Below are 26,860 nucleotides of genomic sequence, written 5' to 3' on the forward strand. Positions count from 1 at the left end.
GCCTGACATATCATTCAGTCAGGGAGGAACTGATTCAGTCGCTTCACCTTGCAGTGACCTTGCACCTGTTTTAATCCATTTCCAAATCTAATCGTTTCTGCTGTTTACAGTGACCATTCCTTATAAATACTATAAACACTCATTCATTCACTTGAAAATATTCGGATGGACGCACGAACGAACGGTTTTCCGAAAGCATAACCTAAAGACCATCCGCTGGTAATGTTTTAATACACCAGCTGTTTTAACCTATTTTACCGTTTTTGACGAGGTGCGGACAGGGCGGAACGAATGGTTTTGTTTCTAGTCTCCCTTCCGGGCACACTTTTTGAACGGACTAATGTTGGACTGGTAGCTACAACAACAGAACAGTTTTGTTTTCATTTTCTCTAAACTGTGTAAAGTCATGGCGGGACTCGAGGTGTTGTATAGTTGTGTGGCAAGCTCTATAACATCTCCTCAAGATGCGGTTGTGTGTTTTATTCACTGGGAAATTGTGAAGAGTGGATATAAATGTTTAGGATCTGGAGACGAGGTGAGGGAATAAACTGTCTAAAAGGCAGTTCAGTATGTAAACATGTCACACTATTAGCTGTTAGCCTTATCGGTAGTATTATTGTTTTGTTTTTTCTTCGACTTCTTCTTTGTCGCTTTTTATACTGCTGAAGTTTAAAATAAAACATTGCTTAGATCGCTAACTGTTTATTATTTTTTTATCAATCGACATTTAGATGACGGCAAACGTTAGCTATCCGGCTAATGCCACTGTGCGACACAGTGACGCAGCACGTTTTATCCACATTACTTCATGATTTCTTCGGATATAAATATGATGCAACGGAATTGCTACTTGTAATTACTACTTGGGCATGACAATGTGCTGTTGACTTTTTTTTAATGCTCCCATGTCTGAAGCAGATTCACGCAGTTACTGTGGCAAGTATCATTTCCCCCAAATCAGTCTTCAACAAAAAACAAGGAGACATGCAAATAAATCTTCTTATAATGTGTAACATATTTGGCATAGAAGCTTGCATCATCAAGCTTCATCTGAAATAAATATCAAGTACATTTTTACATGGGACTTGTTTTGATCAGAACTCATTTTCCAATTGATTTGACTGCAAATTACTGAAAAGAAATATAATTTCATTTTATGGGCTATACAGTATAATAATAGGTCACTCTCAGACAGCTAGAGCAATCAAGAGCCTGGTAATGGTTAGAAAATTTCAAGTTAGTGCAAGTTAGTTATACAGAATAGAACTGCACCATTCTCTTTCAATTCTACAGCCTCTAAATGGAGAGAAGAAATCAGAGTTGCTTCCTGCCTCCTGGAACACCAACAAGGAGCTGTACACACTGAGATACAGGTCAAATGATGACAAGTCCAACCTGCTCCTCAAAGCCTTCACAGTTGATTCCAGCTTGATGTTCAACTTAATGGTAATGTGGCAAATTGTATGAAGGCTGTGTGATTCCTGATGTTGCACAGGTACAAGCAGGAAACATTCTAATGACACTATTTTCTGTATTTTTCTGACAGGATTCAGCTACAGATAAAGTCACAGACCTGACTGTTAATGTTAGTGATTATATAAATGCAGCAAGCCTACAATCATTTGAAAGGTTGGTAACATTAATGCTATTAACATGCACAAGCCATTCACAACTTAGTAATGGATTGTAGCTGTGTATGCCCAGGCATGAGTGGTAATATGAGAGGTTTCTTAATGTTCATTAGGGAGATAGAATGAAGCACACCATGTTTCATGTAAGAACATTTAGTGTGTTTGTTTTGCTTTTGCTATGCATGAAAAATGGATAAATTAGCAGAAGATTAAAGTTAATAATCTCATATCTAGGCTTGTAATGCGATGCAGATGCCAACAGCAAATTACAACAATCATAAGCAATTATTAAGCATGTATGGTAATTCTCTCTAAATCCTTTTTACTTCTGTAGTGTGTACAAGAATACAGAAGATTTGGCCAAGAGGCTGAAATCATCACTGCTACCTGCAGTGAAAGACGAGAAAAGTGTGAAGAAAGAAAGGAGAGAGAGATTCACAGACACACAGCCCCAGCCAGACCATGATCCCCTGAGAGTACCTACCAGAAATCCCCGTGCTTCATACCCCCAAAACTGGTGAGATTATATATTCTTTGGAATAGTTTAGTGTATGAAAGAGAGTTATGCTCAAAACATCAGTTATAGCAATATATTTAAAATAAGAACAGAATTTCAGATATCTGAATCAGTGTAGTTGTGGTTACTTGATATTTAAGAACGTATGTATGTGTGTTTTGCAGTGCATTTTTTTAAAAGTCCATTTGCACTATTAGTGAAAAAAATAGTGGGGCAGATGCAGCCAACACCTGCACAATTCAGGTTTGACATATAAGTACATAGTGCAAAAAGTTCAGTAAAGCAAGGCATTATGGTCAGTCTTGCACACTGACACAAACACACACAAAGAATGTGTTAGTGACACACATTAAATCTTGTAGTGGACAGGCTACAAAAGAGCAGAAGACCACATCAGATTTCACTCCTGTCAGCCTCAAGTATATGAGCAGTATATGTAATTCAGACCAGTCCATCTGGTACCAACAGCTATGCAACAATCACAGAGATCACACTTTTTCTTCATCCTTATGTTTGATGGACAACTCAAGCTTTATTTGCATGATTTTTTGTATTGTTTTGCTGTCACATGATTGGCTGATTAGATAACAGCTGTGAGCTTATAATCCTCTTTATTATAAACACCCTATGAAAAAGGACATATCCTCTGCCATTTCAGGACGGACCCATTGAGTCCATTTTCTGTAGGGAGGGCTGACCTGGATCCCTTTAGGTGGGTAGACAGTCCTGTTCTCTAGGCTTCAAGTGTTTTTGTTTGTCCTTTCGCTTGCTCAGAGGAGGTCCCATGCTGAATGTTGTTTCTAGACCATCAAATACAAAAATAAAAAATAAGTAACTGTACTTGAGCCTTGTTTTACAGTGGGACAACAGAGGGCATGATCGTGGATCCATTACGAGCAGGCTTCCCTCGTTCTGGCTTTGACCCTTCAAGTGGCATACCTGGAGTCCTCCCTCCTGGGGCTGTGCCCCCTGGTGCCCGCTTTGACCCTTTTGGACCAGTTGGCAGACACAGAGCTGGGTAAATCTATCAGATTATTACTTTGATAAGTAAACCTGAAAAAACCCTTCACAGATGTCAAATTCGGACATTTTCTGTTTTATACATTTCTGAAAACTACAGGTTTTTCTTAACTGAAATATGTACAGATAATATAAACATACACTTTATGGCAAAAAAGTTTGTGGATATCTGACCATCACACACATATGTGCACTTTGAATGTCACATTCCAGATTAAGCTCATCTTTTGCTTTAATAACAACTCCACTCTTCTGGGAAGGCGTTTCACTAGATTTTTGAATGTAGCTTTGCCCATTCAGCCACAAGAGTATTAGTGAGGTCAGGCACTGATACCCATCTTCCCCGTTCTGCCATCCTTCCCCTTTTTAATATGGTCAAATTAAATCACGTGACAAACTCAATGCTTTTGTGAACATTAAAAAAAGAATGTTATTGTGGCCTGCAGTGTCCACTACTCTGTTTAAAGAATTCACAATATAGTGTAGCATTCAAGAGTGCTAACTAACAGTGTGGAAACACTGCGTAAAATGTGTGCTGAGTCTAAACATTCAGAAACATGTTGGGGGTATGCAGTGACATGAATTAGTTTTGGTGCGATGTGGGCATACACAAAAAATATGATTGTTTCATGATCAAAATGTTATCTTTTTTTATCTACTCACAAAAAAATCTTGTCATATTAATAATTTTGCCATAGAAAATGTATGACTATCATAAAATGATTAAAATAACGTGTTAATAGCTGGGGGAAAATAATACCATTACCTGATAAATACTGTATACTTACTTCTTATTATTTACAAATGGTTTTAGATGAAATAATAGGATATTGTTATTGAGCATCAGATTTTAAAACTATGAGTTAAATAAATACTTCTGATTGAGATCCATGAAAAAGAGAAACATATTTCAGTTCAAAAACCTGTAATTTTCAGAACAAGGGCAGAAATTGTTTCAAGAATGACTGTTAATAGACTAGCTATAAGGTATCTTAATCATGATGTATAATTGGAATTAATAAATCAAAATGTAATTATTTTGCAGTTGGCTAATGTAATTTCCATTTAATTACTACAGGCCAGACCCTGATCACCTGCCTCCTCCAGGCTATGATGACATGTTCATGTAGAATTATAATTCCCATCCTGGTTCTCCTGGAGGTCTTCCTGTTCCCTTAATGTACTACATTTCTTACTGCTTTATAATGAAAAAAGTACACCACCACATCTTGCTACCGTTTTTGCTGGTTTGATCCTGTTTCCATACTATCCAAAGAGGCAATTAATTTTTTGTTAAATAAAGAGGGATGTTTGTCTATATTCAATTGGAAAGTTCATTAATATCTTAATTTGTAAAAAATTCATTGTCCCAAGTAAACTGCTGAGACATCAGACTCACACCTGTCAGCTAAGAACAAGAATCTCACCGAAACTAGATAGATGCTTTCCAGTGAGTGTATATTGTAAATGTTGTAGATGTTCTAAGTTCAGTTTAAGACTGCTTACTTTGCTTAACTACTGCTTTAATTGAAAAAAATAAATAAAGCACTGTTTCCTGCTTTACTGTCTTATTATTCATTTCCCTCCACATCACTATGCAAGACACTATCCCTCCACTCCAGCCTTGTGCAAGATTAATCAGTTCAGTGAATAAAATCATGTACAAATTGGTCAAGAGCTTCAGCTACAGGCACAAGCTGACTCACTCAACCTTCCAGTTTCAGTGAGTCTGTGCCTAATGGAGATCTTCTCAATGCAGTCAGATTAACTGTTGTTTATTAATATCTAATATTAGTGACTGAAAAGTGTGTTGATACTCCAACCTATCAATTCACTCACTTTTTCAGAATAAAAATATGTGTAACTGGGAATTAATCTTATAAATAGAAGGTTTTTGGTATAAAATAACTTTTTGTCTTTTAGCATTTAGAGCTGGTGAGTGATAACTGCTAACAAGTTATTTTTGTTAGTTTGTATTGTTTGTATTCTCCCCAGTTTTTCTCTGTAATTTAGCGTTGGCTACTTCACATCAACCAGTTAGGTCTACCAAACTGGGGAAGGTATTATGTGTTTCTTCCGAGAAACAGACTGCAGCATTGGAATTCAACACTAATAATGTTTGATAACAATGGTGTACATCTTCTATTCTGTGAGATTAAAAGTGACAATTGTACAACATATACTAATTATTCTACACATCACAGTATCCAAGAACCCTCCAGTTGGAATTAAGATAATATTATAAAGCTTACAGTGAATGGATGAAAAAGTAATTTATTTAAAAGTCAGCTGAATTATTAGCTAATTATTTAACTAATTATAATACTAATTGGTTAAAAAGTTAATCAAAAGTAAATGAGCTATTTATTTATCTAATAAAGATATGATGCTGTATACTCAATATAAGTATATTTTTAAGTGGTATGGTTGTAGGCTGCTTTGATTTCGTTAAAGTGATTTTTTAATACTTTTTAATGTTTAAACATTCTTGTAATTTTACATTTACATTAAAATGAAGTTTAGTGCAGCAGTGGGTAAGTTTGTAAGTCACCAGTTCAGTGTTGAGTTCAGGTTACTGTTACTGCTGTCAAGTTTCACATGTTCAGGTTTAGGTGGATTTCTTCTGTGCCCTGACTACTCCAGATTGCTTGTTGGTACTAGTGAGTGGTACCCAATGATTGTCACACATATGGTATATTTCCATCTAAGAGTTATATAATGGTCTCACATACCACCTATATTATTTCTCTTTTCCTTTCTTTGTTAGTATGTGGTGGCTTGTGAATGTGTGTATTTTGGTATTCTAGTATATTCTCTAATATATACAGTCCAAGTCCAATCCACTTATCTTTGCTAGAAATTGAAGACATTTCAGTCTGAGATCAAAAGAGAATATGAGACGATTGATCAGATTTTATTTCCTGATATTTACATCTAGATATGTTAGAACATTAAGAATAGCACTTAATATTTGGTTGCTTATCTCTCTCTTTCCAAATTGCATGAAGCCATCAACCGACTAATATCACCGAACATTCTTCTTTTGTGATGCTGTTCCAGGCTTGTATAGTTGTTTGTTTTGAGGATTTCTCCTTTCAGTCCCCTCTTCAAGAGATGAAATGCTTCTTCAGTTGGGTTAAGGTCTGGTGATTGACTTGCCAGTCTAAATCCTTCAATGTTTTTCCCCTGACAAAGTCCTTTTTTGTGTTATCTATGTTTTGCTGAATGATTAAGTTCCTCCCAATCAGACTGAATTCATTCTGTTGCTACCATGAGTTGGCATGAGTATCATGAGTTACTATCACCACTAAAGAGTAGTGAACCTGTTCCAGAAATAGCCATGCAAGCCCATAGCATGACACTCCCTCCAACATGCTTGAGTGATGAGCTTATATGTTTTGGATCATAGCAAATCCTTTCTTTCTCTACACTTTGGCATCTACATTACTTTGGTAGATGTTCATTTTGGTTTTAGAACTTTTGTGGCTCATCTGTGAATTTCAGTCTGGCCGTCCTATTCCTATTTCTGCTCTCTAAGTCTTCTTCAAATAGTGGGTTATGATGGAGGTTGTTCATGTCACTGACTATTGTATTTGACGATTGTATTTAGGGTTTTTCTTCCCATCTCTCACAATTTTTCTGCCCTTGTTTTAACTTGTTTTCCATCCACCAGTGGTTTTTCAAGACATTCCAGATTGAAGTATTGGCTATACTCAAAGCTTGTGCAATGGCTCTGATCAATTTTGCCTCTGTTATCAGCTTCATAAGCTTTCAGCCAAACGTGGCAGAAGTTCACTGGGAAAAAAAAAACATGCAGATACAGGTCAATAGCTTCAGTTAATGTTCACATCAAACACCAACACTTGTGAACTCTGTGACTTTGATCATGGCATGGATGTTGGTACCAATTTTCTTCAATTCAATTTCAATTCAATTTTGTATTGCACTTTTAACAATGGACATTGTCTCAAAGGAGCTTTACAGAACATAAGAAATATAATACAAAAGTTCAAGAATAATATTAGACTTAGATGGTAAGAGGAAGAAACCTTGAGAGGAACCAGACTCAAAAGGGAACCCATTCTCATTTGGGCAACACCAGACAGTGTGAATTGCCAGATTGTGATTATGAATAATGTCCTTTCTACAGTCATATACAGACAGTTGGAGTTGTATAACTAGGAGCTCATGAACTCATAAATTAGCTCAACATCTGAGTTCATTATAGATTCAACACCAACTCCTCCATGCTGAAGCCTTTAGATGCTCAATGATGGACATACTGCATATGTAGCATGTTATTTTACCAGAAGAGCTGGTTTTAGTATTTCATAAACTGCTGATATCCTGCAAATTTCAGACATGTCTGAAGAATACAACCTCATCTTATGACTTGGGCATGTATGGTTGGCAATGGAACTGGATCCCTCATATTTTGTGATGTGATTACTGACAGAACCAGCAGTATGACTTTGAGGAATATATAATGCTACAGTATATTGTCTGATTAGATTCCACCAAATGCATCAATACTTACTGAACCGTGCAGATGATTAATGGCCCAAAGTATATTTCAAAAGTAACCCATAAATGAACCAATAAAGTGAATGGTCTGTCAACTGACCTGAATCCAACTGAGCATTAATTTTATTTCCTGAAAGCCAAACAAGCAGGAACTAAAGACAGCTACAATAAATGACAGAGAAACAAGAGTAAAAAAAACATAGAAAAACATAGAAAGCATAAAAGCCTTTAGTAGGTTACAGACCTTGCCAAAGACCCTAACAGATACAGCTTGGCAGTGTTGAGGCTTTAACCTCCAACATTGTAATCAGCCACTGAGAAACGACTGCCCCACTGATTTTAAAGACTACAGATGAAGCAAGTGAGAATAAAAAGCTTTATTTTCGTATTCGTATCTTTAGTTGAAAAGCGTATTTTCAACTAAAGATAAAGTATATTAATATGTAGAGGGACAAAAACAAACAAACAAAAAATACAGATCATTATCTGCTCAAATCAATTTGGATGCAAATAGGTTATTTGTGTGGAACTTTTTTAGAAATGGAAGGCTTCCCTGAGTTATCTACAGACTTTTTACTTTTTAACTAATTTGTTTATAAAAGTTTTTATACAGACTTAATAAATTTGTAAGAGTAGTAATCATGCAATAATCTATTATTCCAGGAGGCTTCATAAATTTCTGAGCATTGAATCATCTTCAGTCCAGCCTTGACATAACCACAAATTAATCCACTCCAGTTTTCAAAAATTGGCCAAGAAATTGATTTGAACCAAACAATTAGAAAACTATTGTTGTTGTAAAAAAAATTTGTTGTACAATTGTATTGTTTTCCAAGGAAACACACACGAAATTAGTCTGCATAGAAAATATAGCAAAAGAACAGTACATGCTGATATGTCAGAGTTAAAAATAATGATTTTGATGGACATGATGTTTTCTTCAAACTTTGCCTTCATCAAAAAAAACCCACCTTTTGCAGCAATTACATTCTAGCTGTGTTAATTTTTCAAGATAACCTGATGAGATTTCACCCCATGCTTCCTGGAGCATCTCCCACAAGATGGATTGGCTGATGGATTGGAGTCTTCCTCCATAGCTGAAATCAAGCTGAAATATGCAAGTGATCCCAAACTTTTAAGCGGTAGTGTATATATATCTGGTTCTGTGTTTCAGCTTATAATGGTCTTCATGTGGTGAATAAGCAACTCAATCTGATACACAATTCATAAGAGCAAGCAAAGTATATTTGCTAGATTTAATTGAAGTCAAAATTTTTCATCCGCTTGTGCAAATTATTAAGGACTTGCAGTTGCGAGACCATGCTGCCATAGTGAAAGCAGACAAACTCTGGATACAATGAGTGAAAACTAGTACACAAAAATGAAATTAAATCAATCAATTTTAATGATTGTAAAGGTTGACATACTATTAGTCAGCATACTTTCCCCAAATGATTGGACATGTTTCAGCTTGAAATAACAATAAAGTTAAAAGAAATCAAATCAATCAAATGTTACTAATGTGATGAATAAATTGTACAGTTTTGGCATGGATACCTGATGTATTCCTAACTGTTCTTGGCTCTTGTACATACATAATTTGTATACAGTTGCAATCAGTTATCCCTGGCTCTGTTTATATACACAGGTGAGATTGCAGATGACCTCAGTTGGACTTCAATACTACAGTTGGTATCCCTGTTTAAAATAATGTGGAAAAAATGCATACAACTTTAATAGAAACACCTGTTCATTCATCCAATTAAGAATGCAGTTAAGCAATTAATGATCCAAATTAGCCAAACAAACACCAGAATGGGGATATTGTCCTTTCAGAGTCAGTCTTCTGCACAACAACACAACTTTAAAAGAGTTGAGTTACTAAAGTTCTCCTCAGATCTCTCTCATCAACAAGGCATTTTCACACAAAGAACTGCCAGATGTTTTACCAGATTTTTTTTCCATTCAATGTAAACTGAAGAGATGTCATATGTGAAAAACCCAGAGCAGCAATTTGTAAATTACTCAAACCATCTGGCACCACAAACATGTCATGAACATCACAATTTCCCCTATTCCAATCTTTGTTATTAACAGAAGCTTAAGTTTTTTCCATCATGATTTTATGCACTTTGTTACCACATGCTTGGATAGTTACATGAATAAAATGGGTACATTGTTCCTACTAAAGTAGCCATTGAGTGTGCCTGGTCAACTCAGCCTTTTTGACTTTCCTGTATTTGTAAAATTATGAAAAAATACACTCGATGGTCAGTTTATCTGGTGTATCTTACCATACATGTGTATAAATATAGTCCACTTGTTGCTATGTATAACTTGGGAGTTGAGTATGAGCCAATCGCAGCACCAGTGGTGGCCTAATATTATTTGGTTGGTGGACCATTATTAGCACCCAAAAAACTAGTACAACATTCAGAAATTCCAGCATTGCAGTTTTTCTAAATACATTTATACCAGGTCTATATGTTTCTATCGAGTGCTGATAGAGCTGGGAATGGTCCACCACCCAAATTATATCTGTATAGCAGTGATTCCATGGTTTGTGAAGAAACTCTCATTATAAATCCCTCATAAAACAAGATACAGATCAATTTCTCATAAACAGGAACATTTAGATGCATATCTATTCATTGACAAACAGTGATATATAGTTGTTCAGTTTTTGGAAACATATACAAAAACAAACAAATAGGAATGAATTACTTCACATACATTGATTTTACATTAATCAGCATAATTTCTAAAATACACCACACAATGAGTTAAAATGTCATCTTGTGAACATTACAGTTGTCTTTGAAATACAAATTATTTCCTGGTTAACTACTTTTATAAATGTTTCTCTACTATGTAAAAAGTTTATATTAATAATCTGTACATTCACATACTTATTTGGAGTCTGTCATATTAAATCATCAGTGTGCCATACAGAAAATATGAAATGTGGTAATGTTTTTGAATATAAGCTGTAGAAGAAATCCCTTTTCAGACCAACACACTCTGTCCATATTAACATGTTTTCTTTGTAAATGTGGGAAGACTACTGACTTTTAGGTCTTAGATATGGCATTACTATATTTAAGCAATTTTCAACAAAAAATGAAACATTCATGATTTGATAGCTGTACACTCCAGTAATATGATTTTAATTATTTCACGGTATCTACTTAGTATTTTACATTTTTGAAAAGTATAACACTAAAGAAAATGTAACAGTGGCAATGCATCTGTTTACTATTTGGTCAGGGGAATGGCAAGAAGATTTTTAAACAAATTCACTAAAAGTATCTCACTGAGCAATTTTTCAGAACAATGTAGATATACAATTACTTATATTTTCACCTAGTATTTTTCTTTAACATTACCATTGTCACATCATACCAACATATAGGCACCATATCACAAAAATGCTGTAGTCTCTTCTTTGACTGCAAAGGAGAAACAGGATCTCGTATCAGATTGCATCATATACTTTAAAAGGCGAGCTCAAGTGGAAAGACAGCAATATTATCCAAGGAAATAAATCAGTGGATGTCAGGATTTTGATCATATTATTGTCCTAAACTATCATATTATTGTCCTAGAGCTGATGTTTTTTTGTGAGCATCCTTTATGGTGTTCTGCAATGGTATCACCCAGAATGCTTTGTTAATCACTCTACCAAATACAGAATAATAAAGGTTTAGCTTCAGAACATTAAAAAACCTTTTGCTGTGCAATTTAATGAGTGATTTTTCTGTTTGCAGGTTTTCTTTCCAATTTGTCAATTTATCAAGTCTTTTGAAATTCCTGTGCTTTTAAAACCTTGACCATGAGCGTAAACTACAACCTAGGCTGCTCCATGGAATCTTTACATGAGCTATATATATTCTCTTTTAATTTCTACCACTCTTGATTGTATACCATTTTTGTGCCTACTTTCTTATAAACTTAAACTTAGCCAGAATTAAATAAAAATGCTCTATATCTCTATTGTTTTGTGAATGCTAAATAAAATATACCTGTCTCAAAGCTGGTCACTGTATCCCTTGTTCATAATGTCAAACATAACTAGCTACTTCTCACTTATTCAAGTCTCCATAATGTCAAACAGTTACTATATCACTATTAACTATATTCTTTCAGAATTTATTCTTCTATATGTATATTAAACTTGCACGATAAATGTGGATATTGTGACATTTGTGGTAATTGCTTTGTAGAATATGCTATGCTTTCAAGTCATTTATGTATTTCTTACATATAAAATCTGAGTATCAGTTATATACTGCTGTATATATTAAAGGCTTCACTACAACAAATGAAACCTCACAATTTCTAAATTGCCTAAATAAGTCCTATCCTAATTCACAGGTCTAATTCACAGAATATAATGGTTAAGGCAATATTGTAAGTGAGGGGACTCAGCAGACTGATATCCTTCAGGACTACAGAAATGCAGACTTTAGCCTTCTATCAAATTTAACAAACCTGTTTCAAATAATCTACCAGTTAATTTAGGGCTTTCATAAGCTGAATTTTGTTTGGTAGAAGAAGGGACGAACTAATCGCTTTAGGTCATGGCACTTCTGGCCTGTTTCACATATTCAGTGTTCTTGTATTCTCTTATTTTATTCTAGCTAAGATTCAAATATTTGGTACCTTTTATATTATTAAAATATCCCTTCATGTACATATGTTTATAGTGTACTTACAGTCTATAGAAAGTAAGAAGCCATTTGGGAATCGGCTATTTGAGTGGCAGGCACTGTTTGGGCTTGTGCTACTGAGTTCGCCTTTAATGTTCCTTCAGCACTCAGTACATCCTAAGTGTCTGTGCTTGAATCACACTCCATGATAGGTTCACTTCCATTTGCAGATGCTAACTGTCCCATTCTCATGTTTATGGAGCCATACGACTTCATAGGTCTTCTTAAGATGCCGAAATTTCTGCGGTGATAAAGCTCACCTTTGCATAGAGAAATCATTAGCAGAATGGACAAGAGCATCCCACCCAGAGTAAGTAAGCCAAGTCCAGCAATGATGCACTTATCAAGATGAGAGCTGAGCTGCGCATAGTACATCTCCAACTTTTCCATCTGGCGTGCTGTAACCTGGTCTGGATTTATTCGAGCCTCCCGTGGTATGGCGTAGGCAATGACAACTAAAGCAATTCCACTGATGAGGAAAACCAATGCCAACATGAAGCTGTAATCCACAGAACGCTCTTCATATACTGGTTCTTGCTCTTCATCCGAGTGAACATCTCCTTGAAGAACCTGAGAACTAATTCCACCTCCACTGTGAGAGGGACAATGTTGACTTGTCCTGGAATTAACAGCAAATACCCTGGCTTCCTCCTCTTCATTACAGAAGGAAGTGTTTTCGATGCCATGTCCTGAGGGCCTGAGCTCATGGAGCTCCACACAATTCACACACTCCATCCACACTCAGACTGTATGCTCATGATGATTAAACAAAGGGATGACTGTTGTGGATGGAAACAAGAAGTCAAATTATTTATGCACAATTAAAATCAACACAAAATGAGCAGTTAATATACAGTTTATGATTGCACAGAGAACTGGTATTCAAAATTTACATAGAATGACCAGTTTTGGGCTATTGTTTATTTTCCATAGTTGTCTAGTGAACAAAACTGAACAATCAGAAAAGGAAGAAAAACTCTACTAAACTCTAAAAAACATCTGAAAGTTGCTTCAAAATGTTTTTGTGCAAATATTGCATTTTCATGTTGAAGTAGACATTAAAAAATAATAATCAAGACAAATCCTGATTATAAGAATCTAGCAAAAATGTTTAAGATCATTGAAATTAATATATATTTTATATATTGGGTTGGGTAAGAAATCTGTTTTGTTGCAACCACCTCTGGTTGAGGTGATATGAAATGACCCTTACAGAACCTTTTGTAGTGTAAAAATACTCAAATGGTGTGAGTGTTACTTGCTAAAAGTATTGCTAGAATACTAGAAAAACTAGAACACCCCCCCCACCCTGTGCTAATGTGGTAGTCTGGATTGTGTGCAGGTATATTAGTGCTAGAGAAAGAGAGAGAGATACTATGGTCTAATAGTGTAAAACATTGTTTAAATATAGAAACAACAATATACACCAATCAGCCATAACATTATGAGCACTGACAGGTGAAGTGAATAACTGATTATCTCCTCATCATGGTACCTGTTAGTGGGTGGTATATATTAGGTTTTGTCTTCAAAGTTGATGCGTTAGAAGCAGGAAAAATGGGCAAGCATAAGGATTTGAGCGAGTTTGACAAGGGCCAAATTGTGATGCCTAGACGGCTGGATCAGAGCATCTCCAAAACTGCAGCTCTTGTGGGGTGTTCCCGGTCTGCAGTGGTCAGTATCTATTAAAAGTGTTCCAAGGAAGAAACAGTGGTGAACCAGTGACAGGGTCATGGGTGGCCAAGCGTCACTGGTGCACGTGGGGAGCGAAGCCTGCCCGTGTGGTCCGATCCAACATACGAGCTACTGTTGCTCAAATTGCTGAAGAAGTTAGATAGAAAGAAGATAGAAAGTTGTCAGAATACACAGTGCATCACAGTTTTTTGTGTATGGGGCTAGTCAGGGTGCCCATGCTGACACTGTGCACTGTCAAAAGCACCAACAATGGGCACGTGAGCATCAGAACTGGACCACAGAGCAATTGGAAAAGGTGGCCTAGTCTGATGAATCACGTTTTCTTTTACATCACATGGATGGCCAGGTGCATGTATGTCACTTACCTGGGGAACACATGGCACTATGGAAAAAAGGCTAGCCAATGGAGGCAGTGTCATGCTTTGGGCAATGTTCTGCTGGGAAACCTTGGGTCCTGCAATCCATGTGGATGTTACTTTGACACGTACCATCTACCTAAGCATTGTTGCAGACCATGTACACCCTTTCATGGAAACAGTATTCCCTGATGGCTGTAGCCTCTTTCAGCAGGATAATGCGCTGTGCCACAAAGCAAAAATGGTTCAGGAATACTTTGATGAGCACAACAATGAGTTTGAAGTGTTGACTTGGCCTCCAAATTCCCCAGATCTTAATACAATCAAACATCTGTGGGATGTACTGGATAAACAAGTCTGATCCATGGAGGCCCCACCTCGCAACTTACAGGGCTTAAAGGATCTGCTGCTAACATCTTGGTGCCAGATACCACAGCACACCTTGACTCGCATATGAACTTAAGTGACATCCCATTCCTAATCCATAGGGTTCAATATGACGTCGGTCCACCCTTTGCAGCTATAACAGCTTCAACTCTTCTGGGAAGGCTGTCCACAAGATTAGGAGTGTGTTTATGGGAATTTTTGACCATTCTTCCAGAAGCACATTTGTGAGGTCACACACTGATGTTGGACGAGAAGGCCTGGCTCTCAGTCTCCGCTCTAATTCATCCCAAAGGTGTTCTATCGGGTTGAGGTCAGGACTCTGTGCAGGCCAGTCAAGTTCATCCACACCAGACTCTGTCATCCATGTCTTTATGGACCTTGCTTTGTGCACTGGTGCACAGTCATGTTGGAAGAGGAAGGGGCCAGCTCCAAACTGTTTCCACAAAGTTGGGAGCATGGAATTGTCCAAAATGTCTTGGTATGCTGAAGCATTCAGAGTTCCTTTCACTGGAACTAAGGGGCCAAGCCCAGCTCCTGAAAAACAACCCCACACCATAATCCCCCCTCCACCAAACTTTACACTTGGCACAATGCAGTCAGACAAGTACCGTTCTCCTGGCAACCGCCAAACCCAGACTCGTCCATCAGATTGCCAGATGGAGAAGCGCGATTCGTCACTCCAGAGAACGCGTCTCCACTGCTCTAGAGTCCAGTGGCGGCGTGCTTTACACCACTGCATCCAACGCTTTGCATTGCACTTGGTGATGTATGGCTTGGATGCAGCTACTTGGCCATGGAAACCCATTCCATGAAGCTCTCTGCGCACTGTTCTTGAGCTAATCTGAATGCCACATGAAGTTTGGAGGTCTGTAGCGATTGACTCTGCAGAAAGTTGGCGACCTCTTTGCACTATGCGCCTCAGCATCCACTGACCCCGCTCCGTCAGTTTACGTGGCCTACCACTTCGTGGCTGAGTTGCTGTCGTTCCCAAACACTTCCACGTTCTTATAATACAGCTGACAGTTGACTGTGGAATATTTAGGAGCGAGGAAATTTCACGACTGGATTTGTTGCACAGGTGGCATCCTATCACAGTTCCACGCTGGAATTCACTGAGCTCCTGAGAGTGACCCATTCTTTCACAAGTGTTCACAAAAACAGTCTGCATGCCTAGGTGCTTGATTTTATACACCTGTGGCCATGGAAGTGATTGGAACACCTGATTCTGATTATTTGGATGGGTGAGCGAATACTTTTGGCAATATAGTGTATATATATAAGTTTTGGGACATCTGCCTTCATGAACATTAGTGACATCCCATTCTTAATATGGAGTTGGCCCACTCTTTGCAGCTATAACAGCTTCAACTCTTCTGAGAAGGCTTTCCACAAGGTTTGGAATGTGTTCGAATTTTTTGTTTGGTTTTTCATCTAGAAGCACATTTGTGAGGTCAGACACTGATGTTGGACAAGAAGAACTGGCTTGCAGTCTCCGCTTTAACTCATCCCAAAGGTGTTCTATCAGGTTATGGGTCAGGACCCTGTGCAGGCCAGTCAAGTTCCTCCACACCAAACTCGCTCATCCATGTCTTTATGGACCTTGCTTTGTGCACTGGTGTGCAGTCATGTTGGTACAGAAAAAGGCCATCCCCAAACTGTTCCCACAAAGTTGGGAGCATGAAATTTTCCAAAATCACCATAGGCATGTTAGCATCAGAACTGGACTGGTCTGATGCTTTCTTTTACATCATGTGGATGGCTGGCTGCAGGTGTGTCATTTACCCAAAGAAGATATGGCACCAGGACACTATAGGAAGAAGGCAAGTCGGCAGTGTGATGTTCTGGGTAATGTTCTGCTGGTAAACCTTTGATCCTGCATTTAGGTGGATATTACTTTAACATGTACCATTTACCTAATCATTGTTGCAGTTTAGGAACAGTATGAGGAACATGATAAAGAGTTCACAAACACAAAGTCCCATCCAGCTCTCCACCTCATAAGGACAGAAAGTCTTTCAGGACTTAAAAGGATCTGCTGCTAACATTTTGGTGCCAGATACCGCAGCACTGGAGCAAGGTAAAGTGAATGGTAAGAACCTACACCTGTGCAGGACTGCTCTAACATGTATTCTGTGTTTCAGCGAGCAGTAACAAGGATAAAGCATGAAAGCAACAAGCACTTTGTGAAAGAGCTGAGCAGCAAAGACCCATGTGTGTGTATGTGTTACAATATATATGTGGTAAAATAAAACCACTGAAAGTGAGACCAGTAGGGATAAGAAAGAAAGAGCCCTTTTTTTAGTTTTCCCAAGCCTGCTTGGGAAATGTTTAAACCATTGTAAAGTGTCACAGTCCCAGTGAATGGAAAGGTAATGGTTCATGGTTCATGTTAAACCCCTTGAATTACAGCTGAAAAGCTTAGGTTGTATGCCCGTTTAAAACAAGTAGTGCTCAGCAGTGGTTGGTTTAAGACATGTTGAAATGAGTGACTTGTCAGACTACAAAAGGGGACAGATCTTGAGTGTGTTTTGCAGGAGCATCTGTAACCTTTACAGCCCAAGAGCCCAAGAGTCTCCAACAGTAATGGACAAAAATCAAAACTTAAGGATAGGACAGTCGAATGCTATGAAGGATTGTGTCCAAATAACACAGAACTAATGCAGCAAAGTGACAGCAGTAATTAATATCCACCTTGATATCCACAAAAACAGTCTGCAGAGAACTTCACAAAGCCAACATCCGTGGAAGAGTTGCCATTGCTAAACCATTAATCACAGACACCAATGCAAAAATGTGGAAAAACTTGGTGTCATGATCATAAAACCTGGACAGGTGAAGAATAGAAACGAAAAATACGGTCTGATGAATCATCATTCACATTATTGCAAACAACAGGTCAAGTTTATGCATGGACAAACTCCAAGAAAGCATATAACTTGGACTGTCTGCTTCCAAGTGTCAAACATGGGGGTGGATCTGTGAAGATTTGGGTGGCCATATCTTGGCCCCTTCATTAGCCTACATGGTTGTGTTACTGCCAGCAAGTATTTGGAAATTAAAAAGTGATCACGTGCATCCTGTGGTCCAAACGTTGTTTCCAAACTATGATGATAGCCAAAACAGTTCAGTCTTGGTTTAAGGAGCACTAATATTAACTTCAACATCTGCCCTGGCCAACTCAATCACTTGACTTGAATATCATCAATCAAATGTGGGAAATTTTGGAGAGAATTGTGAGAAGCAGGTTCCCTGCTCCAAATGCTCTGAGGCAACTAGAAGATATTCTGCTAGATGAATGATACAATATTTAACTAGAAGATATTCAGATGTTGTATGAATCTATTCAAAGAAGGCTGGAAGCTTTATTAAATGCAAATGGTGATCCAAAACCTTATTAATACCTTATACCTTAATAACCTTATTAATAAAGAGATATTTCATATTTCATCAGTCTTTGTCCAACCCCTTTGTGTGTGTGTGTGTGTGTATATATATATATATATATATATATATATATATATATATATATATATATATATATACACACACACACATATATACATATATACACACACACAGAGGGGTTGGACAAAGACTGATGAAATATGAAATATGAAACAGAGGAAGAGAATACTCCCTGGATGGTATTTCAGTTCATCAGTTGTCCATGCTTTGTTGTTACTGACTAGTGTATAAGATTGCTTGTGTACCTTAAACTTACTACTTCATTAAATCTCTACCATGTGTAAACATGCACGTGGTCTATAGTATCCATCTGCTGTTTTACATTTGCTGTACTAAGATCGTTGTTTATTCATGAAGCACTTATAAGGCACTATGACCTTGTTCTGGACACTAACCTTCCCTTTGCGCATTTGTGCACAACGACAATCTGATAAGTGCATAAATGTCATTATGTCATGTTTTCAATGCACAATAAAGAAAGCTGCATCAGGGAGGAGATTTATGCCAGTGATGTATGGAGTATTTCACCTACCTTCAGGTGTTGATGAGCGCCAATCACACAGCATTGTATAAGAATTCTGCGTGTTGCGAGGGAAACCTCAGGGAAGAAGTGACCATGCGCAAAACAACATATTAAATTGGTGCTTTTGAGCCAGTATGCGGTGAAAAGGCGACAGTTTAGTTCATTCAAAGCCACAATCTCCCAGGTAGCAATTTTAATATAAGCTATAATTCTGACAGCGAGTCAGCGGTGCCGTTACGGACGTGTTACGCCCTTCGGTCTCAACCAAATGCTTTGAAACAAAGGGGGAGTGGAGTATTGCTTCGTATTTGTATTGCTTTCAATAACATCAAATTCATGAGTACTGACTGTACACCCAGGGTCTAACATTAGTCGGTACCGTTCAATTCAGTTCAGCACGACGCTGTAAGAGTTCATACAATACCACTTTTTCATTTTCATCCACCCCTTTGCTTATTCTGTAATTGATTCGTCCGCTACTCAGTGGATAAACATAAACAAATCACCATAAATTCTTGTGCTTATCATTTGTTTTTAAGATAAATTTAACCTAGTAATAAGTACTACTGTTAGTTATAAGTAGCTATATTTGTCTGCTTGTTTATTTCAATTTTTCAATTTCCCAAAGTAGATATAATTTAGCATTTCATAATGCAATGTTTCTCAGCTCACCTTTGGGTCACAGGAAGTTCATGATTGAGCCATTCATGAGTTTAGTTTATCTAACATAATTCACTGGAGTAAAAAGAAATATTTAAAAATGGTAAATGAAAATATGACCTAGATTAACATTTGTGCAAACCACCGTGTGTTTTGTGTGGTGTTATTGGATATATCCAGTCACGCCATGCTGATTTTGAGACATCAGAATGAAATCACTGTCATAGGGTGAATGTCTTATTATTCCACAGTGTTATATAGTAGTTTTATAAAAACCTGTAGGGGTTTCCACAAGCTGTAAGCTTTCATGTCATTAATAAAACAAATATCCAAACACATAGTACATTGCTGATGAAGGGTTGACTATTTACATATGAATGTAAATATTTACATAATGTAATATTTAAGCAATATTGCACAAACAATTGTGTTGCTGTAATGAATGTCAGTATGGCTGTGGTTCAGTGCCAAAGGTAATCACAGCTGTGCCGATATTTAGTACAACAGCAGTATAACAGTTGCAATATACAAGAGATTACTACTGAGTAAATGACATACGAGACACAATGTTTTTTTTTTTTTATTATTTCCTCAAAAAAAAAAAAAGAATCCAATATTAGCACTCTTGGAATGCCATTTGTCCCAATAAAATCTGGAATGAACTGTTATTACAGAAGAGTGTATAAAAATCACCCTTAACAAATTAAGTAAAAATGGCAGTTAAAAATCTAAAATTCTAGAAGTCTAAAAGTCTGATGTTTCATAATCACACAATTTAAATCATATAAAATCCACCAATCATTTAACCATAGTTGTGGAGTGTTATTGGGGCATTTATTCATGCATCCATTATACAGTATACCTTCGCTATTCATCTCTTCATCTCACTTATTGCATTTTAAGACTGTCTCTGTTAACCAGATCCATAAAAATAGCTAAAGCATGTGCAATTTTTTCTATCCCGAAATTCAGTGGGGGGGGGGGTCTACTCTCATTATATCTTTCATTGTCTGTACCAGTTATCCAATCTATCATCGGGTCACGGGGAGCCTGTGCGTCATCGGGCATCAAGGCAGGATACACCCTGGTACTCTCATTATGTCACATGAATTATGTCATGTTATTCCTATAAAGCAGCTCCACTGAAAGGGCTTAACAACATATGTTTCATTTTTTTCTTATCAGGCCTGAAAATAAATGCATCTTATCTGTTGCAGCACTATTGCCAGAATTATGGAAAAACAAAGCTGAGACATCTGCAAATCATCACACAGTTGTTGTTGTTGGTCACCACAATTATTTCCCCATATTCTTACATTATTTATTATTATACATACTTATATTATTATAATATTATTGTATACCTTAAATGTGGCAAGAGCTCATTCAGCTTAACTTTATTCTTAGATGCTGATTACTTAAAATTAAATTGTTTTAACCTTTTAAATATTAAGTACATCTTAATTTTGTTTTGATCAGACCTGGTCACATGTTTCACACTGATTTTACTTATTTTAAGCACAATCAGCACTTATGACCAACATTTCCCTTTTTTCAGGTTTCAGACACTTGCAAACCAGTCACATGTTTTCAGTCTAAACATTACACATCCCTTTACCTTATTTAACACTGATCATGTGATCACCTACAAGGTTGTTGCTGAGCCTCATTTGGATAAAACACACACACACACTAGGTGTACTTTAATTAAGTTCTATATGTGTCACATTTAATGTTAAAAAAAATTCCATTTGTTTTAGTACTATTACTAAAAGCAACGCATTTTGCTGTTGCCATTTTTACATTCAGGATAAACACGTCCATCACTTCAGTTTGGAATGATCCAACAAATGGCTGCTGTGGGCGGTCCTTCACACAGGGAGCTGCGCAGTGCCGATCACTTCAGACTGATATGCAGCGATTACGTGTATGACGGAGAGAATTATAATCAGGCATTTTGCAGGCCACGCGGCGGTTGGGGTCCTTGACTGTTGGCTAAATCCAAATAACCTTATGTCAGAAGAAGTGGAGTTTGTGTGGACGAGAGCTCAGTGTTCAGTATAAAGAATGGCAGGTATGTTCTTCAAGTAATTTGGCAAATTGTTTCACATATGGATTTTTATAGTTTTGTGCCTTCTGATCCGTCAGATTGTGTTCAACGTTAGCTAGTCGTGTGCTCTCGATGTAACATGCTACCTAATTATCCGAAGATAGACGTATTGAGGCCACTGCTATCATGAACTGTTCATAACACAGTTAAAAATAAGCGCTAATTATTCATGAAATTCATAACAATACGAAATATTCGAGTTGTTAAGATACTAATATTGTAGGCTGGTTTACTGTAAGCCAACTAGCTAATATTAACCTGGTTAACTGTTTCGGTTCCGTAAGCTAATCAGAGAAACATTACGCTGTTCATAACTATCTGTCTGTCTGTCTGTCTGTCTGTCTATCTATCTATCTATCTATCTATCTATCTATCTATCTATCTATCTATCTATCTATCTTTAGCTATGTTAGCCACTGATACTTGTTAAATGTTTTAGATGTTGAAATGCGCTAAAGATAGACGTCCAGGTTGCGAACTAGCTAGCAAGTTCATGTAAATACAAGGCCAGTGGCTAAATATAGCACAACATTGACCAGTTACTTAAAATACACAGTGTAGTATAGTGACACTGTATAATAAAGGCTAAAACACTGTGTGCAGTGATAAAGTACCCGAGAACGAAGCTGGAGTCAGTTTCTGACTCGGAGTTTTTTAAAGCTACAGTAGTTCCACTTTGCGGCCTGTAGTTGGCGTCGTTAAGCACTGGAAGTCTCTTTCAATAAAAGGGTGAAGAACTTATTTTCTCTGCAGTTACACTGCCTGACCAAAAAAGGTCACACACTAATATTTCATTGGACTGCCATTTACTTTGATTACAGCACAAAATTGCCATGGCATCATTTCGATAAGCTTCTGCAGAGTCCCAACATTTTATTTCCGCCCAGAGTTGCTTTAATTTCCCGCCAACATCTTGAATTGATGATGGGAGAGTCGGGCCGCTGGGTAAAATCTTCAGCACTTCCCGAAGACTAATTGGGGTTAAGGTCTGGACTCTGGTAACCAATCCATGTGTGAAAATTATGCCTCATGCTCTCTGAACCACTGTTTCACAATTTGAGGCTGAGAAATCCTAGGATTGAAATCTTGTGCTATCAGGGATGAAAAGAAAAATCTATTTATGAAAATACCTGGTCATTCAGTATGTTCAGGTAATGAGCTGATCTTATATTTTGGGCACATAATGTTGCTAAATCTAGACCTAACCAACTGAAGCAACCCCAGATCACAACCCTGCCCTTAGACTTGGTAGGCATTAGGCATGATGGGTGCAGGATAAATCTGGATTCATCAGATACATGAGCTTTTTCCATTGCTCCAGAGTCCAAGCTTTATGCTCCATAGCAAATTGAAGCCTTTTTTACGATTAGCCTCACTAATAAGTGTTTTTATTATTATTTTTTTTTTAGAGCTACATGGTTGTTTAGTCCCAATCCCTTGGTTTGTCTGCACATTGTGCCTGTGGAAATGAACACTATTTAACATAGCTTTGAGTTCTACAGTTGTTGTTTTTTTTACGATTTGATTTCAGTAAATTTTTAAGTGATCCTCGATCACAATCATTCAGCATTTTTTCTGACCGTATTTCGAGGACAATGGTTCACCACTATCTTTCCAGGTTTTAATATTGTGTTCAAGATTTCTTAACCCAACATTAGTAGTGTCAGAAATCTCCTTAGTTGTTTGCTTGTTGCAGGCCAATCATTTGACCCTTCTGAAATGGAGTAACATGCTTTCCACAAGCACAGTAAATGTCTTCTGACATGTTTGTTTAAGAAATAACTAGTTGTGAGCTAAAATATATGAATCACTGCAGTAATTATCCAGTGGAAGGACCATATGTATTTGCTTAGTTAAATCCAGGTGGTGACACTTTTGGCCAGGTAGTGTATCACCCTGTTCTCATTGCATCTCAGGTTTTTCATGTGAAATAAAATGAGAGGAAAAAATACTTTGTTCCCCCTAAATCAGGTGTAGGTAAATTGTGCTTTCTGCCTAATTCACAGCAAGACTAATAGCCAGTAATTACTGTGCCATCAGTTTTGTTCTGTCCAATTGAAAGCAGCTTGCTTTGATGGAGTGCTAGTGTTATGCCAGTAATTAATTAAATTAGAGCAGCCCTGATGAGCCCTGTTTAGAAGCTCAAAACTAGGCTAATGTGATTCATCTAACCATACTTTACGCTCACCAATTTAATAGTAATAATAGAATGGCTGTACACATACTTATTCATTCAATTACCTAATCAGATAATAAAGTGGCAGCAACATAATGGATAAAATCATGTAGACAAAAGATAAGAGTTGCAGTTAAATGTTCAAATCAGACTTCTTAAATGGGGGTTAAAGTGTGATCACTGTGGCTTTGAGTGCGACATCATTGGTCTCATACAGGATGGTTTGAGTATTTCAGAAACTACCAATCTCCTGGGATGTTCATGCACAAAAGTTTTTAGTATTTATAAAGAGTGGAAAATGGAAATGATTCTTATGGATGTGTGACAGAAACACCCGACAGAGCCCTCAAAAATGAAGCAGTCAGGCGGATATCAAGCATTTTAAGGTAAATTATATCAACTGATTAGGCTGCAGGCATGGCCATTTAATAAAATTGCATCCTCTTTTGTCCACCACAGCAGTTGCATAGTGCCTACAAACCAGTGTTTTTGTTTTTACTTTTTATTTTTTATGGAAATCACACTTTTTACCAGATTAAATAGAGAACATTGAGCCAGGAGAATGGGGGGAAAAAAGCAGAAATAATTGTCTTTGGATTTGATTTAAAAAAAAAAAAAAGTTGTGTAAATCACAAAAACTGTTTCCTCTACATATTGTCATCCAGTCGTTTGTGAGATGAGACTGTAGCTAACCTTTGTGAAACTGGACAGAAGAGAAAAGTTAATGAGGGAATGCAGTGATGAATGATGGAGAAAGAAACTTGTTCAATTTCTAAACAAAATCAAGCCCCCTGCTGTAATATAAGGTACAACAGTGTTAGTCTGTTATCATCTGAATGAAAGGGGTGGTAGGAGGTTGGCACACCCCACTGCTGACACAGAGATATTAAAAAAAGCCAGATTGTAACTTGAGGAAGCCAACATTCTTCTGGGAGACTATCCTGTGGGCAGATGAGACCAAAATGTTTTTGCTAAAGCACATCATTGTTCTGTTCACAGAAAATGAAATGAGGCTTTCAAAGAAAAGAACATGGTCTAACACCCAAACATGGAGGAGGTTGATATATGTTTTGGGGTTGCTTTACTTCTTCAGACACTGGCTGCATTGAATGTGTGCATGATATTGTAAAATCTGAAGACGGACAAGGAATTTTGGCAGTGCAGGGCCCAGTGTCGTCTTCTGTTCTCCGTAGCTGATCTGTTGGTGAGGTCATATCCTCTCATGGGTTTTCATATCATCGCTATATGGGTGACACTCAACTTATCCTCACCTTTGACACATCGCCAAAAAAGGCAAAACTTTTTTTGCTATACTCTGAATGAATTTGGGTTTGAGATCAAAAGATGAAAGAGATGATGGAAAATTCAAGCTGAAATTCTAATTACTTCTAGAGGTGCTAAACAATATGAACAAGAACATGGCAATTTTGCTTGCTTGTGAATGTGATGCAAACCAAGCCAAAGGACGTGTCGGTAAACAGTGCAAATGCGTTCTGGAGATTTGAGATAATGAACAAAACGAGTATAAGTAGTGAATCTGTTTCACAAAAGGTTTTAATAATAATTTCTATGATTGTCTATGTATTGTGTGGGCTCTGCCAGGTAGGCAAAATGTTCCCATACCTCACTCCTTCACCCTAGATTTTTGAGAAACTGCAGGTTTGAAGTGCATTTAGATCAGTCTTGAATTTTTTGCTTCATACTGTGTGTGATTTTGCATTGCTGCACGCTGTTTTGAAAATACAACAGTATTGAAAAAATTTATTGACCATTCTGGAATCTGATTGTCATGTTTTAGAATCAAAAAGTATTGAAGTTTTGCTGCATTGTGCTTCCCTAAGAAGAACTAGTCGAGATTATATTGTATACTGTCATACTGCTATTTTTTATAGTAGCCAAGTCTAGTATCATTAAGTTAAATGGTTGATGCATTTCTTTTAAATGTCTTCTCATTCTCTTTAAGGCCCAACGTAATACCTGGACTACAAAGCTGAGCTCCACCAGCAGTTGGTGGATGTACAATACAACCAGCCTTCAATTTTTGTTTATCTGTTTTGAAACTTGTCCACCTCCAGCAACTACAAAGTGACAATGTACTGCCTCCAGTGGTTACTTCCGGTCCTGCTGATCCCAAAGCCACTGAACCCAGCTCTGTGGTTCAACCATTCTATGTTCATGGGTTTCTACTTGCTTAGCTTCCTGTTGGAAAGGAAGCCATGCACCATTTGTGCCTTAGTGTTCCTCGCAGCATTGTTTCTCATCTGCTACAGCTGCTGGGGGAATTGCTTCCTTTACCACTGCCATGACTCTCCACTGCCAGACTCTGCACATGATCCCAGCATTGTGGGCACCTAGACTCCAGGTTTTCAAGAAATCCCAAATGCTTCTTGGACAAATCTTGGACAAAGTCTGACTGTGAACGAATAAATATCTAATGAGAAATGCTGAGAAGTTTGCAGAGATGAGAGCCTCACTGAAGTCATACTTTAATTAATCACAAGCTAACCTCTTGCTGTTACTTTGTTTTCCATCCAAGAGATTATAAATCTTGGACCATGGGTTGCTTATAGGGCTCTTCTGTTTTAATCTTTCATCCCAACTTTCCTTTATTTTCCTGGATACTGAAAGTTTCTGTAAGCATGTATGAGATTTATCATAAACCTATCTGTTCTTGTGTCAATCAGTTTAAGTCCCAGGGTCTGAGGTGACTTCAGTGGTGGTGAATGTCCAAACTGAGCTTTCTAGAGCTCAAAAGTATTTAAAGTAAAGAGCTGTACTTTTGTGCAGTTCAGTTTGTTCAAATGCTGTCACAGCTTTTAATTCAATAAAGTTCATAATGCACAAAATTGAGTGTAATATCAAACATTTGAATTCTATAGATGCTTTAAGAATGATGAGAATGGTATGTCCAGGGCACATCTGGAGTTTGGGGTTGACCATATCTGCTCTATGCTTGTTCACTGTCACTGAAATCTTACTCAGTCAAGACAGCTGAAACATGAAAATCAATATGCATTAGGTTTATTTTTGTTTGTTTGGCCAAATAAGGAATAACTACGCAGCTTTCTTTTGCATCCCTCCACTGTT

The 26,860-nt window shown here is 37.3% G+C and overlaps 3 protein-coding genes across 3 annotated transcripts; 2 read left to right on the forward strand and 1 right to left on the reverse strand.

The window, feature by feature from the left end:
• Window positions 1-319: 319 nt before the first annotated feature.
• psmf1 (proteasome inhibitor subunit 1) lies at window positions 320-4,728 on the forward strand. Its single transcript, XM_058404192.1, has 7 exons — window positions 320-535; window positions 1,294-1,446; window positions 1,547-1,629; window positions 1,966-2,148; window positions 2,807-2,860; window positions 3,008-3,166; window positions 4,247-4,728. The coding sequence occupies exons 1-7, from the start codon at window positions 407-409 to the stop codon at window positions 4,296-4,298; spliced, it is 813 nt and encodes a 270-aa protein (XP_058260175.1). The 5' UTR covers window positions 320-406; the 3' UTR covers window positions 4,299-4,728.
• Window positions 4,729-7,529: 2,801 nt separating this feature from the next.
• tmem74b (transmembrane protein 74B) lies at window positions 7,530-19,079 on the reverse strand. The gene is made up of 2 exons (XM_058401870.1): window positions 18,837-19,079; window positions 7,530-13,180 (listed from the first exon to the last, which is right to left on the reverse strand). The coding sequence occupies exon 2, from the start codon at window positions 13,134-13,136 to the stop codon at window positions 12,519-12,521; it is 618 nt and encodes a 205-aa protein (XP_058257853.1). The 5' UTR covers window positions 13,137-13,180; window positions 18,837-19,079; the 3' UTR covers window positions 7,530-12,518.
• Window positions 19,080-21,401: 2,322 nt separating this feature from the next.
• Window positions 21,402-26,619, forward strand: blcap (bladder cancer associated protein). The gene is made up of 2 exons (XM_058403997.1): window positions 21,402-21,561; window positions 25,737-26,619. The coding sequence occupies exon 2, from the start codon at window positions 25,865-25,867 to the stop codon at window positions 26,126-26,128; it is 264 nt and encodes an 87-aa protein (XP_058259980.1). The 5' UTR covers window positions 21,402-21,561; window positions 25,737-25,864; the 3' UTR covers window positions 26,129-26,619.
• The last annotated feature ends 241 nt before the right edge of the window (window positions 26,620-26,860 follow it).

The sequence above is a fragment of the Hemibagrus wyckioides genome, linkage group LG11, assembly GCF_019097595.1.
Source record: "Hemibagrus wyckioides isolate EC202008001 linkage group LG11, SWU_Hwy_1.0, whole genome shotgun sequence".
NCBI lineage: Eukaryota > Metazoa > Chordata > Actinopteri > Siluriformes > Bagridae > Hemibagrus > Hemibagrus wyckioides.